The 17815-nt window shown below is 43.8% G+C and overlaps 1 protein-coding gene across 1 annotated transcript in view; it reads right to left on the bottom strand.

The window, feature by feature from the left end:
- Positions 1-17815, bottom strand: part of USP40 (ubiquitin specific peptidase 40) — a 667009-nt gene that overhangs the window by 224751 nt on the left and 424443 nt on the right. Inside the window, exon 25 of the mRNA XM_085646205.1 lies at positions 8057-8183. Coding sequence (XP_085502331.1) covers positions 8057-8183 — 127 coding nt within the window. The remainder of the gene's footprint in view (positions 1-8056; positions 8184-17815) is intronic.

Here is a 17815-nt window from a genome sequence, read left to right as displayed (position 1 = left end):
CAGGAAGAAAACGACCTAATTCTGGTGGCGGGATACTCCTCAATTTTTGCGTTCTCCCATAGGTCTTCCAGTGGAGAGATGTTAAAGTCCCCACAGACTAGAAGTTAGTGCTTATTGTTACTGGGAGCTTTGTTCTTTATGCTGCAAACAAATGTTTTTAAGACTGCAAGTTGGTCCTCGAAGTTGTTACGTTTTCTTGGATTTAAATACACATTTAGAATATACTGCATAAAGCTAGATTTCATCTGCTCTTGAACCAGCCTAACGAGCAGAGTGAACAGTGGGGATACAATTGAGGAGATTTTAGTTGCTGTACAGTCTAGTTTGGTTGAAAACCAGGTAGTTAGGCCACCCATTGCTATCCCTCCGCTTAGTTTGCTGCCCTCGACAGTAAACCCCATGAAATCCAAGTGTGCCTATAAGGCACTAAAATAATTTGCTGCCCACATCTCCTGAAAGCAATACATGTGATTGCAATCTAGCTACGTTCCATGACAGGATAGTAATTTCATTTGCCCCTCCTTGGACATTATCATTGTGCATAGGCTTGCAGACGTGACTAGGAGATTGGGGCTTTGTTTCTGTTAGAAACCTATGGTCAAAACTGTGACAGCTCTCTGCCATGTTTTCTCTGAGCTCTTAAGAGCTATTATCAACCACTGCCGGTCAGCTTCATTTATTTGGAGAGCAGGCCTTTTATCTTGTCTGATGGCAACTGTCCTAACAGCAGTAGTTCTCCACTTGGTCACTGTCAAGTTTTTTGAGTCACTTGGCGTGCCTGGTGGGAGTTTATAGCTGCCTTTGGCCCTTTTTGGAGGAGCCTGTGGCCCTCATTGCCCACTTGATACCACACACAATTCCTTTTGATGATCATGTAATGTGCCAGCTGACTTTGCCTTTCTTTGCTGATGTATGGCCAGGCCCATACATGGAGGCCATCTAAGTTATCGCAGATCAACTTTGGGGTGACTAGTGTATAAAACTTTACTTCACTATACGCACACTTCCCCGTTGTCTCAGACGCGTCATGGTTCCAGCTACCCGGGTTTACTAGTTATATAGTCTTGCAATGAATGTAAATTACATTGATACATTGGAGGTATCTCTAATGGTGGATGGTCCTTGGAGTATTAATTCAGAGGATCCTAGCGATTGTACACATGAAGGAGAAAATGTTCTTGCACTGGAATTTATTGACACCGTGCCCAAAGGAAGGGCATCCCAGGGTTCCTCAACAGTGGGACATGCAGTACCTTGATCTAACGTGCTTAAGGCGGTTGTTGCTTGCACAGCGATACTGCTTGGGCTCACACCTAATGGAGGACAGATGGTTTCACAACCTCTCTTCTCTTTTAGAGCATGTCTTAGGACTATTTTGTTTCTTATAACTCTTTTTCCTTCTAGGAGCCACTTTTAACAGCAACGTGTTTTCCGCTTCTTTGTCCATCGCCGCTGGAGGCTTGTGAGTATATACAGTTGATTTCCTAAATATTGGGTAGTGCAGTTTTTCCTTGCGGCCTTCTGTAGACTCTGCAAAAAGGTCATTTAAATTGTAACACTCTTCCTTATCCATTGTTCTGGCTTTTGTTTGTATCTTCTAGCTCTTTTCTTGCGGAGGGGAAATGGGATTGGTAACCCCTTCAGGTCTGGATGTAGGAACAGGCCAGGTACTTGCGCTAGTACTTGTTTGCGTTGAGGCTTCACGCTTGGTTGGTTTCATGACCATATCTTCCAGTAAAGGGGTAAGAAGATTGGTGCTGTGGTCATTATCGAGAACAATACTCTCAAGTAATGAGTACGAAGCTCACTACCCGTTCCACTGATAACAAGCAGCTGGAGATTATGACCTTTGTCAGGGCAGGTAGGAGGGATACGCACAATGAAGTTCTCTGCAAAGGGAGTGCCTGGATCTCGAGGTGGAGGTACTGTAAAACTGCTACTCAACATCTCGTTGAAAGGTGTGTTGAGATTTGGTGGATTACCCATCTTTGCTGCCAAGATGCTTGGTTCCTGGTTGGTTGACCTTTTAGTCAGTATATGGATAGGGACGTCTGGCAATCTATAGTCCTTCAATAGTTGCAGATTAGTTGGGCTTCTCTCCGAGGGTCCGGAGCAACTTTGTGGTGTTTGTCTATTTGCTTTTACTCCTCTCGATGTGTGGGCTACTCAACAAGTGGAGTGTTCGGACGTATAGGGCTCGGCGACCTTGGGAAGGCTTGGAAGTTGGACAGGGCAACAGTATTGTTCATGCCCCTGCTTCCCACCCAAAGTGCCCAAGATCTCGAGAGCTGTCGGGTGTGGTGCAGAAAATGCTAGAGAGCAACGTGTTTTGGAGCAACCCTGCAGAGTGCAGCGCGATTATTTGGGGAGATTGTGTTTTAGTTACAATCAGTACTGGCTTGATTCCCAGTATTGCCTTGATCCCCTACCTGTCTGGTTGGCATTGAGAAATGGCGTGAGGACAATACTACATCTTCTCCTTCATTATTTAGGGGGTCTGATTCCCTTATCACTTCCTTACTAACCTCGTGGATTTCAATGTTCTCATTTTCCAAGGCCCTCTTTGTTTTTACATTATGACTGCAGCAGCTTGGTATACCCTGGAGATCTGGGTAGAAGTCAGTAACAAGTTTCTTAGAGTTCATATGCATTGCACTAGTTGGTCCCGAACCAATGTTAGGACTTCTTGCCAATCTATCTGTATTCACACATGGCTGGAAAGATTGGGGTGACTGGGCTACATAAGATGGGGAGGGTTTCGTGCTCGATATTGTATAAGCTAAAATGAAGAAAGGACTTTGACTGTTCAAGGGCTGGCTGTTCAAAAGCGGACACTTATACTGCCCCTTGTGTTTGGCTTGTTGGCGTTTATTGGTCTTACTGGCAACAACTTGTTATACAAGCGAAGGGTTCTTCAAGGGATTAAAAAAATACACTCCTGCACTTTTGTGATGGTCATGTCTTTGCTCAGGTACAATATATGTTGGGCTCAGTGAGGCACAGAAATGCAGTCCAAACGATGTTGATATGAAAAGTAAATTGCGAGCATCACAGACCAAACGGGTAGGACACATTTGCAGCATGAGTACCCCTTCACCAGTTATGCCTTCCCCAAAGCTAGTTCTTCAGTATTGCAATAGGTCACAGAGAAATATTCACTTAATTCGTGAGATAGCCAGAGGGTGAGGGGGATGAGAGTGGGATGGGGGATTAGGAGACCAGATGATCTAATAATGCTAAACAGCAAGCGAACAAGCAGGCGGCCACACAAACAAGGCAGCAGGTACAGTCAAAATCTGATCCAACTCTAATCCAATACAAGCCAGTGCAGAACCAGGGAAGGCTGGTAATACAAGTACCAGGGCAACCTCAAAGACGTTTAAAAACTATTAGTTCTCGCAGCCACATGCAATTGCCCTGCCAAATCCCCCGAAGGTTTCGAGTGCCTCCCATGCTGTAATAGGGCATCAATATGGCATTGGAACGGCACAGATAAGAAAAATGCTGGCAGAAGGGATATGTGAGTGGATGAGGAGCTAGGTGATGCTGCAATTCCACGATCTAGATGTTGGTCTGAGCCCAGCTGGCCAGGAAAAGAAAGACGATAAGGGGATCCTGTAAGTCCTAGGTGTTCTTGGGCCTCTGAGAAGTCCTAAATGTAGATTCTCCACTCAACTAGGCTGTCTTCCAGGGACAAGGCCAGACCTCTTGCATATCTGCAGTTCAGTACCAGCCCTCGATCTCTACTTCAGTCACACTAGCAAAGCTGCATAAATAACTGGACTATTGCCTAATTAGAAAGAACAGCAACCCCACAAAAGTCCAAATGAGTAACACTTTCTGGTTCAAGCAGTCTAGCATTTATCCCACTTTTAACGCCTCTGACTTTCTTCCTTGTCCATCAAAGTGCTGCATTTTACAAAAGTTCAAACACTTCTTTTAATCCTAAAGAAATGCATCTTTGCTTCGTGTCAATGTGCCTGGGCTACTGAAAGAGGAATCACAGATCAGGCCAGTTTGAACTGGTTAAAGAAATTGTGTGCATTTCACGTCAAACAGAGCTCCAAATAGGCCACTGATGCCTCGGTGACTAACAGCAAAAACAGAACAAGGGGGAGTGTGGGATTCACCTAATCAAGGGTTCAACAAAGTGAATGGCCTGGCGGTAAGTCTCTCTCCCCATGCAGCTACCAGGTGGAACAGGGTTCAAGGAGGGCCCCGAGTGGAGTACATTTTAGCTAGTAAATAAGCAACACAAAATAATTATGCTCATCTTATGCAAAAACCATGGACGCCATCAATTTACTACCCTTGATGTAATTGCCAGAGCCACAAGGATCAATCTGGGGCACACTATATTGGTTGTCTTAGTAAATAATCTTTGGCTTTGGATTTGTTACAGTTTTTGTTCTTTTGAGTTGTTTCATCATGGTTATTTTTGTACCAAAAATTGCTTTCCATTTATTCCTATGATAATAGATGCAATTGCAATGCTTAATGTTTCCTGCCCTGTATGCACGGCTATGTTTTAGTATTTCGTCCTGCTATGAAGATGGTGAAAATTATGAAGTAATAGACTTTAATGAGCACTCTATAAATGATTTGTTTATCTTTGTGCTTTTCTGTGGTATTTAACTTTTAGGAAGATGTTTTTTAAGCTACACTATATTGGATATGGGTGTAAGAAGTCTTGTTGATAACGTCAGGTTGCATTCTCTGTTGTACTGGAGACGCTATGGACAACCACAGCCCCCCGGGATGTAACACATGCAGGTCAATTTGCAAGAATACCCTGGCTTAAAAATCAAAGAGTCACTTTACACCCTTAGGGCAGCCGACCTTAAGAATCATGCCACCGCTACTTGTTTCCTGTCAAATGCTTGAAGAAGCTTTATTGGCCAGCTAAAGAGGCCAACCATCTCAGAAGGGCTGACTCCTCTAAATTGGTCATAGAATCCGTTTATTTGAAGCCTCTGGGAGGGTATGAGTCATATTGGGATCAAGTGGCCATCTCTATTGATAGGAAGTTATATTTTCAAGTTAGAATGGGCATTCTACAGCTGAGAGCTTTCACCAAAAGGTGGACTGTTGGGTCTACTGAAATCTGCCCTGCATGCCCCTCTTAACGGAAGAGTGTTGCGCATGTTTTCTTTGTTTGGCCAGCCTGCGCCCGCCCCCATAGATTCTGGTTAGCTCCCACCTGCAGGCGTCTACACCAGCATAGCCATTTGGCCGCTCTTCGTATCTTGAGATCAGACTGCAGCTTGCCATACAAGTAGTTACGTTCCTGGGGGCTATGTGGGTACTTCGTAGAAAGGCACTTCCCCCTTCCTAATTCCATGTGGCTTATTGATTTTATCCTATTTTTCCAAATTATATTGCAACAATGTTTATTGAACTTATTTTATTCCTGTACATGCAAGATGATATTTTAATCTGCTACCTTACCATTTGGCATCTATTTTCAATTCATGACTGCCACAAGTTAAACTGTACTGATCTGTATTGTTTTACTCATCCATTTACTACGTACTTTTCTATTTGGACTTGCACTTTTATGGCCCTGGAAGTCGAAATAAAGTTATTTGAACTGAACTGAGCTTTCCATTTATTCTTATGATAATAGATGCAATCGTAATGCTTAATGTTTCCTGCCCTGTATGTACAGCTATGTGTTTCAGTATTTCTACTTCATTGGAGATGGCACTAAGTTAGAAAATTATGAAGTAATAGACTTTATTGAGCACTCTTTAAAGTGTTTTGTATTCTCTTCGTGCTTTTCTGTGGTATTTAACTTTTAAGAAGATTTATTAAGCTACACTGAACTGGCTGAGGAAGAAGAGGTAGGACAGAGAGAGTAAGGGCAGAAACTACAATTTCCCCACTGCAACCTTTCTCACAGACCCAAAACCACTACTCAGCTGTCTGAATTACATTCGTATGAGGCAAAGTCATACTTGAAAGGAAAGGATTGTGGTCTGCACCTTCCATCCTTCACAGAGGAGGCTTCATTCCTGCTTCTGTAGATAAGGTGTAGGATTGTTATTTCCTGCTTCATTTTGAAGAGCACGAGGTGTGGACATGGTCTGCTCTCAAATGGACTACCCCCCACAAACCATCTTACGGGTTGATTAAGCAGAATGAATCATGAATCAGCCTAGCTTCATACCCGCTGCAAATTTCAAAGTAAGATGAAGACCACAAAGAACAAAAAAAAGAAAGCATATAGATCTTCCTTAGAGTGACCAACAACCCTAAATATAGAAAGTGAAAGTAGAGAAGCAGCTGGAGGACACTTGTGGATAGGACATAGATGATACTAGCCAGAACAGGCATATGCAGAGAAGTGCAATAGGCGCATTTCACAATGCTGTGCATATCGGAGAAGAGTTAGAGGAGTGAGAAACTGCTCCTGTCACATGCAAGCACACACTATTATGCATGTGCTTACTGCTCCTGTCACATGCAAGCACACAATATTATGCATGTGCTTACTGAATAATTTATCTATTGTTGCATACACTAGCTCAGCAATGAAATTCAAAATCCGTTGTGGAAAGGCGCTGCTTTAATTCATATCAAGTCCTCAACCTCATTTTAGCATTAGCCACTTTCCATCTACAAGACAACTCCTGTTTTCTCATGTATGTCAATGAGCAGATACACTGCAAACGATCCTACATCACTTAACTTTGATTTAGGAGATTTTACACGCTGTAAAATAGGGCGATATTAACAACTTATACAAAGGACAGTACATCATATTACTTTCCAGTTGAAAATAGTTTCATTTCGCACAGGAATCTAACTGGTCCAGTTGCAGTGAGCACAGAAGCAGAATATGCAGTACATCTGAGAACGTGCATGGGTACCTACATACAACTCCTCCCCCTCCGTACCCACCTTCTGGTATTAGGTTCAACATACACAAAGACTGTTTTACGTTTTGTCTTTCCCACATCCTCATTCAATTATTGAACCAAGTGTATACGTTTATCTCCTATGTATTCTAGAGTTCAATTACGCTGTTTTATCAATATACATAATATATTTTAATGTAGGTACATTCCTAAATGCAAGTACTTTCTGTATTTTTACTCCAGTTTCTTTGTGACAGAAGGGATTTAGAGTCTGCAAGTATTCATTTTTCAATTTACACATCTACAGTTTTAACAATAAATCTGAAAAACACATTTCTGGCCTTAACATCCTTTCAACCAGACTTTTGCCTGGCATATAAACAAACAGAGGTAGTGGCCCAATACTACTACCGGGAAATCACAGTGGACAAACACAAAGAATGCCAGTGTACAACCATACAAAGATGCTTTACCTTCTATTTGATGATTTTACTAGAGTAACTAAAATTATTATTCATCTTTCTAAAGAAGCAATGGGCTCAAGGTGAAAAACTGTAGAAATGGGATTTGCCAGGAATGTACAAAGACAAACCATAAGAAAGACATGGAATGCCAGATGAGAAACTATCCCCTGGCTAAATGTCTCAGGGCCAGCCATAATAATGTGATGGGCAAGTTGACAATAAAGCCTGAGGAGGAATGATGTATGAGCAACTCCTCCTTAGGGCAAATCATCCTCACCAAAGACCTGTGGTGAAAGACTTCCTTCAAAAGGCGGGAGTCGGGCAGCTCCATGTGCTGGTCTCAGTGTTTGTTCTGTGAGGTAATCTAGCATTGCTGCTTTCCACCCCATACCTATGCTGTGTGAGAGACTGAAGTGGTTTCTCTGCTGCCCCTTGTGAAAATGAATCCAGAAGACGAGAACAAAGACCAGCACTAGGTAAAAGGAGAGAAATAATGTCTGGCCAGGCACTAGTGGAGATGTAATCACCATCCCTGCAGAAAACAATAGGAAAGAGGATGAAACACAGTAGGTGCTCTGGATATAGAGGCCTGGTATGATCCTGCAGACAAGGAGGAGCAATGGTTATCCTTGTAAACGTTTCATCTTTGTATAAGAAGATAGGAACAATAAACCCATGGCTGTAGCAAAGACCTGAAGGAAAATCTTCCCATTCCTGCAACAAGCCACTTACCTCCAGCAGGGGATGCTCGCAATGTTGCCATCTTGCTGGAGAGCTGGGTCAGGTGGCCCTGTGCGCACCTTAGCTGTGTAGAAAGACTTGAGGGCTGATATAAATAGATTGGCAGTTTCAGGAAACCCTACAAAGTCAAAGAAGTTAGAAAAATGAGTGCTATTCCTGTACTTGTGACTAGGTTTACTGAGGCAGTGTCTGTTTACAATATATAGAATTATAGATGATAAAGCTCGAGATGTCAGAGGAGTAATGGGGAAGCCATAATTAACATGTTAAAAAGGTTTTTAAAAACCTGACCTTCTGCTACCTACCCCTACCACAGACAAGAAACCCTTTCCAAATTAAAAAAATGAATACCTGCCCTCCTACTCTCACCTCTGTCTGAAACAAACCCTCACCTTCCTCAAACTTAAACACTGATAAACAATACCTGGTCTCCTGCCACCCGGCCAGACCTCATCTGCATATAACCCCCATTCATTTCCCCCTAACATTTCCCCCAAAATACCCTCTGCCGCCCATTCCCCCGTCACACAATCAGAACATTTTCTGGCCTTCAGCCACCCACCCAGCGCCTCACCCCTAGCTCTCACAATGACAGTGGAGAGCTGGCAGTGCACGGACAGCAGTTCTGTGAGATTCACTTGCCAGAGAAGCTTAGATTTCTACTCTCAGAGCACAAAACAGTGAGCAATAAGAAAACAACAAACATAACAAGGTATTGATAACATTAAACATGATGTTCTACTGGAACAGGAGAGTAACTTTGGTCCATCAAGAATTGTATGAAAACCAATCGGTCATTAGCTTAGGAATTGTTCAAACCATAGGCAGAGTCCAGGGCAAAGAGCACAAGCGCACAATACACCTGAATGTTGCCACCTTTAGATTCTTTATTCTGTCGTATTATTTACATTTCGATTTTTTTTGTAAGTAATCCTATATTTAGCACTACTTTCCTTCCTTCACTTGGGAAGTGGGAGCCGCACAAATACATCTAGAAGAGTTTCAAGCTACAAAGTTACTCTTGCAGGTAAGTACCTAGATTCTTTTACATCATGAACCTTCTCTAGATTCACGTGCTTTGCAGAGGTCATGTGGTTTTACTCTCTAAAGAGAATGTGAAGGGCGATTGTAATAAAAGTCTAAGGACAGTTTGACACGCTCGAGCCTCTATACCCTGATCGAACATACATGCTACCGTTTTTAAAACACTTATACACGAAGGCCAGACACAGGAAAACATTTGTTGGAAAATTCATCTTGGTACAGAAGCCTACAAATAAGTCAGTTTTCCTATACCCTTTGTTTCCTAAACATCATCTATTAGTGCTCTCAGAACATCTAGTATATGTGGCATCCTTTTAGCTAGTGTTTTAGGCTGTTGGAAGGATTAAGGAAGATGAACTGATTAATGGGCATGAAAACTGGGCATCCTACCTTTGGTACAAATTTATGATTTTTTCCCCATCACAACGTTATCTTTAGGAATTTGGAAATGTGATCTTGTACAATAAATGGCAGTTGTTCACTCACTATATGTAGAGTTTGATAGCTACAAGAAAAGCAGTCTTTGGAGTTAGATGACTAAGCATAGCTTCAAAATGAGGATTTAGTGACGGTTAGTACATTATATAAGTGCCACATTCGGAGATATATCCTCTTTTCTCCCTTTAAGAATCTTTCATTGACTAGAATGTTTGTTTGTATGACCCTTAATGTCTGCTACTGTGGCAGATTAAGATACCAGTAGAGAAAACTATGACTGTAGGCTAGTAAAATATATAAAGTATTGGATAATGTTGGTCTCATTTGTATCCCTTTTCTTTTGAACATTGCTACTTTCCTTTCATCCTTAATTATTTCCATGCACTTTTTAGTACATGAATGTGTTGGAACTTGGGCCTCATTTAGCGTTTAGAGGGTGTAAGAAACTGGCTCTATATATACTACACCAAAATGAGGTATAGTGTGTATAGAGTCCAAGTGTCCCCAGAGGTAGGTAGAGGTTAAAGTTAGATAGAACCTTACTCTCTTTTTGTGGTAGAGTGGTCGAGCAGTAAGGCAGTATCAGAGGACAGTGTTAAGCATTTGATGTACACACTCAGTCAGCAAATTAATTCACACACTCAAGAACTGAACTCTAGGCCAATTGTTTTTGTATAAAAATATACTATTGTCTATTTTTAGAACAAAGCAAGCCTGCCACAGGTAAGCATTAAATACTTTTCAGTAATAAGTAACTGGATATAGAACAGTTTGAAAATGCAATAGAAATTGTACTTTGATTTACAGAGGAGTAGTAGTATGCAACACTTAACAAATGCAGTACATTGAAATAAATAGGCTTTTTCAGTAAATTACAGGTAAGTTACTTTTTACGTTACTTTTCTAACTCAGTGCTGGATATCTAGATTCAGCACTGGGACATTTCCTGCAAACAGGTAAGTAAATACGTTTTGGTTATTCGTGAGATTTTTAAAGAATATTTTCAGTTTTCAAAACTCCACACATACAAACTTTTTGGAGCAGTACATTGAAATGAATGGGCTTTTCCAGTAAATTGCAGGTAAGTTACTTTTCACGTTACTTTTCCAACTCAGTGCTGGATACCTAGGGGCAGATTTATGAGGTTTTGCCGTAGGGAAGTGCAGCAGGCCTTCCTGCTGCGCTTCCCTACGGCAAAAGAAAAGGGCAGGGATGCGCCGTATCTATAAAATGCAGCGCATTCCTGTCCTTTTCCCCTGCGCCGGCGCACAATGGGCTGCCTGCGCCAACGCAGGCACCTCTGCACCATGGTGCAAGAGTGCCTGCGTTGCGGAGATGAATATTTTTGTACAGGAAGGGAAACCTTTCTGTACAAAAATAATCACAAGATGTTTTTCCTCTTTGTATGGGTGCTGCAGAATGCAGCACACATAGAAAAAGGAAAAACGAGGAGAAATAAAGATATTTCTCCCCGTTGCGCCTCCCTTACGCCTCCCCTGGGGAGGCGTAAGCTTTTGGCGCTGCCTCAGATTTACGATTTCTCGTAAATCTGGGGCAGTGTCAAAAGGCCATGGATGTTGCTGGGAATGCCCCCAGCAACACCCATTGCACGCCCCTTTAACGCAGAACACTGCGTTAAAGGGACTGATATTTATGAGGCAGTATTAAGCCACAAAAAGTGGCTCAGTGCTGCCTGATAAATATCACGCAGGCTTCTGCGCCACGGAACGTCACAAAAAGTGACGTTCCGATGGCGCAACGGGCCTCATAAATCTGCCCCCTAGATTCAGCACACTTAGAAACTTTTTGGAGAAAAAGTGTCAATGTTATCCTATGGAGGGAAAACAGGTTAACGGTTCTCAGTTAAGTAATCGATTGTGGGAGTTAAGGTTCTGGGGTTAGACTCAGGGGTCCCCCAGGGTCAGAGATGCACTGTTGTTGCACCCTCAGCGGCACTAGGGTGACTGGGTGTTGAGGCCCAATGTTATCCAATGGGGGGGGATAGGGGGTCTCCGGTTGGTGGCTGCTGGTAAGCAGGCCACTGGGTTGGGGGAGCAAAGCTCCCAGGGTTAGGGACAGGGCAAATGGGGAAACAAAGTAGCACAAAGGGCGCACCCTCAGCGGCACTGGGGAGGCTGGGTGCAGAGTGCTCTTTCAACGTTGGGCGCCCTGTTGTTTTCTATGGAGAACCTCCAGTTTGCTATAGCACTGCAGGCAGGGAGAAGAAGGACTTCTGGGTGCGGCCACTACTTGGAGAGGTAAGTTGAAAAGTTAAGGGTTGGTTAGGCACTGTCGGTGTGGGCACACAAGGCAGTGGGGCGTCGGGTGCAGGGGTGCCTTTTGGGGTTGGTTCTTCTTACCAGCTCCTGGTCGCGGTTAGGAGGGGCCTTCTTGATTTAGGCTGCAGGCGTCGGCTGGAGACTTGAGGCAGGTCAGGGGTTGCCGGATCTCAGGTCAGGATCGCCGAGGTGACCTCCTTGAGGTGTTTTTCCACTCAAGTCGGGCCGGATACAGCGGGTGCACAGTGGGCTGGATTCGCGGTCTCCGGCTGCTGCCAGAGGTTGCAAATCCAGTGGACACGGGACAAGCATTCTTTGGAAGTGAAGGCAGGCAGGTCCTCCGGGGTTTTTGAGGTTGCGGCTGCAGGACACACCGAGATTTCGCAGGAGCAGGTTCGAGGGGAGACATGCCGGTAGGGTTAGGGCCAAGTCAGTGGGCGTCTTCCTCTTGTTAGCTGGCTGCACAGCTTTTTGGTCCTTCTTTTCTTCTTGTTGTTTCTGGATCTGAGGAAGCAAGGTTCAGGGTGCCCCCTAAATACTAAATTTAGGGGTGTTACAGGTAGGTAAAGGGCAGGGACCAATGGGTCCCTTCCCTGGGGTGGGTGCACCCCTATTCTACCACTCTCCAGTGGGAGGGGGGCAGGAGCCTGTCCTTGGTTGGCTGGGTCCCCCCATCCTCAAGATGGTGGGGACTCTAGGTTGTGCTTCACCTCGCCTCCCCCACCTGACGGGTAGAGTTAGCAGAGGTGGGCCCACCTTTCTTCCTCACTTGTTTTTCCCGCCGGTTCTCCCGCCCAAAGTGGGGGGTAGAACCAGTGGGGACCAGTTGCTGAAAGCAGCAAATGGTCTGGAGAGGCTCACAAAGGCATGCCTTTGAAGCTTCTCCTTTGTGAACCATGCCCATCTTGGGGGAGGAAACTTGGCACCTCGTCCCAGGATGTGCATTGTTTCAGGCCATGGAGAGCAGCAGCTCTCGACCCAGGGGTCCAGAAACATGTCTTGTGGTTGCAGCCACTCAGATGCCCTCTGTTGTGCATTTTACATTAAATCCCACACTGTGGGTTTAATGTGCTGAGAAGTTTGATACCAAACTTCCCAGTTTTCAGTGTAGCCATTACGGTGCTGTGGAGTTCATAATGACAAACTCCCAGCACCATATACTCTTAATGGCAGCACTGCGCGTAGTGCCCAGGAATGGATTTGGGCACTGTAGGGGTACAGGGCTCATGGGCACCTGTACCCTCACCACTGGCATAGGGCACCCAGATAGAGGGGTGACTGATGTATGCCAGGGCAGTGGTTTGTGGGCATGGCACACAGGGATGCGTGCCATGTTGACTCTTCACTTTGTTCTGCACCAAGACACACAGCCTGCAAAGGCAGTGTGTGAGTGTCAGGGTACAGGGCCTCTAAGGGTGGCACATTAAGTGCTGCAGCCCTTAGAGGCCCTCTCTGGTAACAGTGCCCTGTGTACCTGTGGTACCATTTACCAGGGGCTGATATGTGGCCAGAGATGCCAATTAGGTTTAGGCTTCAATGCAGTTTTAGGGAAGGAACATAGGCCCTGGGTACTCAATTAGCAGGAGCCCAGGGCACACTCAGTCAAAGAACATCAGCAATTCAGCAAAAAGTGGGGTCATACCATGCAAGAAAGAGGGCACTTTCTCACAGAAGGAACTAAAAAACCTTTAATTTCAGGGGTAAGCTCTACATACTTAGCCCAATCAGCTAGCTGAATATCCTTCACTACAGGAAGTGTTGCGGGAATTCAGCAGAATGTACACAGTCTTTAGAGTTTCCTTTCGAAGTTGGAGGATTTTCAGTTCCCTCCAAACTTTAAATGAGGCCCTTAGCCGTCAAGAGCAGTCAGGCTAGGCTTGGCTGTTTTGGTTCTTGGTGACATATCACCCCGCCACCGTTCAATTGTGAATACTTTTGGAAGACTTGGTAGCCTTCTAAATTGGCACTTCCATATCATATGTGAGTATAATGGTTGTCTTACCACCATAGTTCAATAAGAATCATTGTCATACGTGACATTCCACAGTAGTTGATGATGATCATAGGTATCAGTGATGTCAGTCAAAAAGTGTAAGCAAACCTCAAGCACCTTATCTGATTGTGGTATCGATATAATGTGGCAAGCGGTTCCCATAGCTCAACATTAGACTTCAATAAATCAAGTTAGGACCAAGTCAGGGGCTTTGTTTCTGGGCAGGTCTATGATGGAGTCCTATACCACCTCCCAGCTAAAAGTCAACAAAGGGGCCAAGCAAAAATACAGCGAGTTAGTCAACTGAATATCATGGGAACAGTTGGAATCGGGGACACCATAAATGGCATTAAAAATGCTCAAGCCAAGATTTTGGAGTAACGTATTGTGATTTAAATCTACCTGTTAAATACGCGAAAATGGGACAGTTAATCCATTTCCCAAATTGTAGAGCTATCCTGACTGAACAAGAGACCATTAAGGCTTCTGAGGTCTCTTGCTTTGGCTCAGATTTCCTTTTCTTGATAGCTGCATTATAATTTCGACTTCAGGAGATAACTCTGCCTTTATCCCTGGTCTTCTCCATTAGAGGTTTCAAAATCGTTCTGTGTGGAATAGCACAACAGTGATCAAACCATCTGCATAGAGCTGGTGCACAGAAAATGGTGGGAGTAAGAATTATCCCCAACTTGTTGGAGATGGCTACAAAAGATTTCAAAATGTGTTAATCCAGGGCTCCATTATCCAGGTAAGTTAAACACTCCCTGGAACATTAACTAAACAATTCATAATAAAAATTGAAGGGGAATGACCTTATACCAGCAAAATCTGTGGACCTGAAATTTAGTGGATGCCCGCCCGTACAAAGCGTGAATATTGTGTGTAGAAATACTCATCCAGGAAATAGTGGCACATAAAGGATTATGATCGCTTCTGGTATCCCAGAGCACCTCAAAATTCAAAAGAGAACAGGCTAAGCCAGAAAAGACAAATATAAAATCGACTGTAGAAAAACAACCTCTCCTGAAAAAAGTAGATGCAAAATGGGGTGCGATTCTTATCTGCGGTAACTGACGAAAGGCAAGGGTGAATATTAATTACTCTGTATGGTTTTTAGCAATTCATCCTGGGCAGAATGTCTAAAATATTGCATAACTGGTGGTAAAGGTGACTAGTTAGAGGCTGAGCACAGAGGTAGGTGCAGAGTCTCACTGAACTCCGTCATAGTTTTGCAAATGAACGGTTCGCTCTGGTAACGTCCGTGCGACCGTCACTAACTGAAATCGGGTCAGTGCAACGGAAGAGGTAGAGTCTTACCTTAAAATGTTATGTTGTGACTGATTACTAGGACAACCACAACACTCAAACTAGTCACATAGTAGGGTAGGTTAGCTATATTTGGTCCTGACGAATTGCCAACAGACCATTCTGCACTAGAACAAGCAAGAAACATGTTGACCTCACATTTAAAAAAAAAAAAGGACTTCTCATGATTGCTCTTAGGATCATTGTATCCCACACAGGCATCATCATACCTTTTTAATTATGATAGTGAGCTTTCTCAGTAAAATTTACCCTACATAAGCATCACTATACCTATTTCAAGCCACTTTCACCACACTACACACACTTCATCAAATGGCTATAACAAAAGATCTCCGGCAAAGAGCGCCTTTGAGGGTTCCCGTCGGGCATTGCAGCGCCGGCCCGACGAGGAGCATGCCCAGATGATGAAGCATGACACCCTTCGGGGTGTGTGAGGGCACTTGCCCATATTGGAGCATATTCCACTGAACTAACTTAACCGTAAACCACTGTCTGTGTAACAGCAACTACACACTCCTATATTTATAAGACCAGTTACAGACCTCTTAAACAGGGAAGGTGTTACATAGTTGTGCCATAAAGTCACCATGTAACACTACAAAACATTTCCCTTTAATGGATCAGGCATGTTTTTCCAACAATCCTATGAAATGTAAAGCCCCAATACTTATTTAGGTGAGCATTATAAAAATGTATTAGCAAACCTATACAGTGATTCCGAAAAGAAAAATAAACTGCAAGTAAATTGGGAGAAACGTGTCCAGTTGTTTGCGGCTGCAATTTTAACTTAAAGAAATTATCACTAATGGGTCACCGTTAGCTCTACCTAAGCTTGAATCTATTGCAGGTACAAAAAAAGCCTTATATCCCTCCAGAAACACTGTTGGATATCTCCCAAGCTTCTTGTAGGCAAATCACATTGTTTTTTTTTTTTTTTAGAAATCAATCCATTCAAAGGTGTCGTTATTTCTAGCCATGCCCACTACATTCCAACACAGAATAGAGAAGGTGTATTGGTCTAATGAATTGCACAGTCCCCTGATGACGACAGCACTGTAATCGGTATATAGTCCTGGTAGCACTCAGTAGCTATCATAAAAAGAACTCAGGTGTCCAAATCTGTTACTGGTAGGAATACCAGGAGTAACATCCTTGACTGGTACTTTGGAGTGAATGGATAAAGGCAATTGGTGAGACGCTAAGGCATTGGCGAAAATAGCACGAGGCTACTAGAAAAAAGAGAAGTGGCATAACACTGAAAAAAGTGCACTTAAATTGGATAAGTCCATTAACAAACAAGCAGATGTGCAGGGATTATTAAAATTCACAATGATACAATCGCCATCCACAATTTTTGTTGACTTATCTAGCCATGTGATCCTTCACACTATATTAACTTTATTAAATAAATTCAAATTGGTGCCCAGTTGCCCCTCAAAGCAATGGACATTTTTATTTTTACGCTATGAATTAATGTTCAACCTCCCCTGATTTTAAGAGGGCACTTTGGCAAGTACAATGACAAAGTGTAGTAGCAGGTGGCAAGTCAAGGTTATGACTATTGAGACTAAGATCTCCACCTCTTGCAGCTAAATTAATAGACCTCCCATCAGCATTGATTCCTTTGAGCTTTGTCTTTGAGCGGCTATCAGGTCCAAAGATGCTTTGAAGAAGCATGTGCATCTGCGCCACAACTAGTCCAACCCCAGTGTTAAGAGCAATAGATGTTTTAGGTATGGGGTCAACATGACGGGGATCCTCTAGATGAGCACAGGTTTTCGGTAGGTCACCGTCCTTTGGAGCGTAGGATCCTGCAGAGATGGGGTCAGATTGACATTGAGCCGTGGGCCCCTCACGGAGTTCAAATATGGGCTCAGGAATAAGCTCAAGCTGATCAAGAGCACCTTTTAATTTGTTAGGCCTATCGTTGTAGGCAAAAAAAGGAAGAAATAATTAGGTAGCGAGAAATTCATCCACAAAATCAGGTGCCAAAACTGACTTTTGAAAGTCTCAAGCGATGTCACTTCTTTTTTTCCAAGAGGGCTTAGGTGAGGCAGACAGACCTACTACTGGAGGTTGATGTAGAGTGACTTCCATAATATGTAAGCCTGGGCAAAGCACTACGCTACGCTCGCGTAGTTTGCGACGTTTGCGCTACTTCGCACTACGCGAATTGCACGTAGCACAGTGCAAACACGCGTAGCGTAGCGTTGCGTAGTGCAGCGGTCATGTTTTGCTTGCTCGCGGTCCTCAACGTCAAGTTGGCGACAGCGAGCATGCAAAATGACATCCCGGCGAGACTTTTTCCTCATTCGCGATCAGCAACATCAAGTTGGCAATCGCGAGCGTGGAAAATAAACCTCCCGGCGAGATTCTCAACGCGGGGAGGTCAGGTTTCTCATTGCGAGTGCCCGCGTATGCTCGCAACAGCTCGCGATGAGAAACTACCAGACCGCGTTGAGAAAGATGCCGCTCGAGTAAAAATCTACTCGAGCGGCAGAAAAATACAGCTCGCACTTTGCAAGATGAAGACGTTTTCAATGATTGCACAGTGCCGGATGCTTGTCCGCACTGTGCAATCATTGAAAACGGCATCTTGCACTGTGCGAACAGGGTACTACGCAGTTCGCGAAGTGCTAAGCATAGCTCGTGTAGTGCGATGTGCACTTT

The sequence above is a fragment of the Triturus cristatus genome, chromosome 3_1 (assembly GCF_964204655.1).
Source record: "Triturus cristatus chromosome 3_1, aTriCri1.1, whole genome shotgun sequence".
Taxonomy (NCBI): Eukaryota; Metazoa; Chordata; class Amphibia; order Caudata; family Salamandridae; genus Triturus; species Triturus cristatus.
The sequence above is the reverse complement of the archived record's forward strand: the minus strand, read 5'-3'. Positions and strand labels throughout refer to the sequence as shown.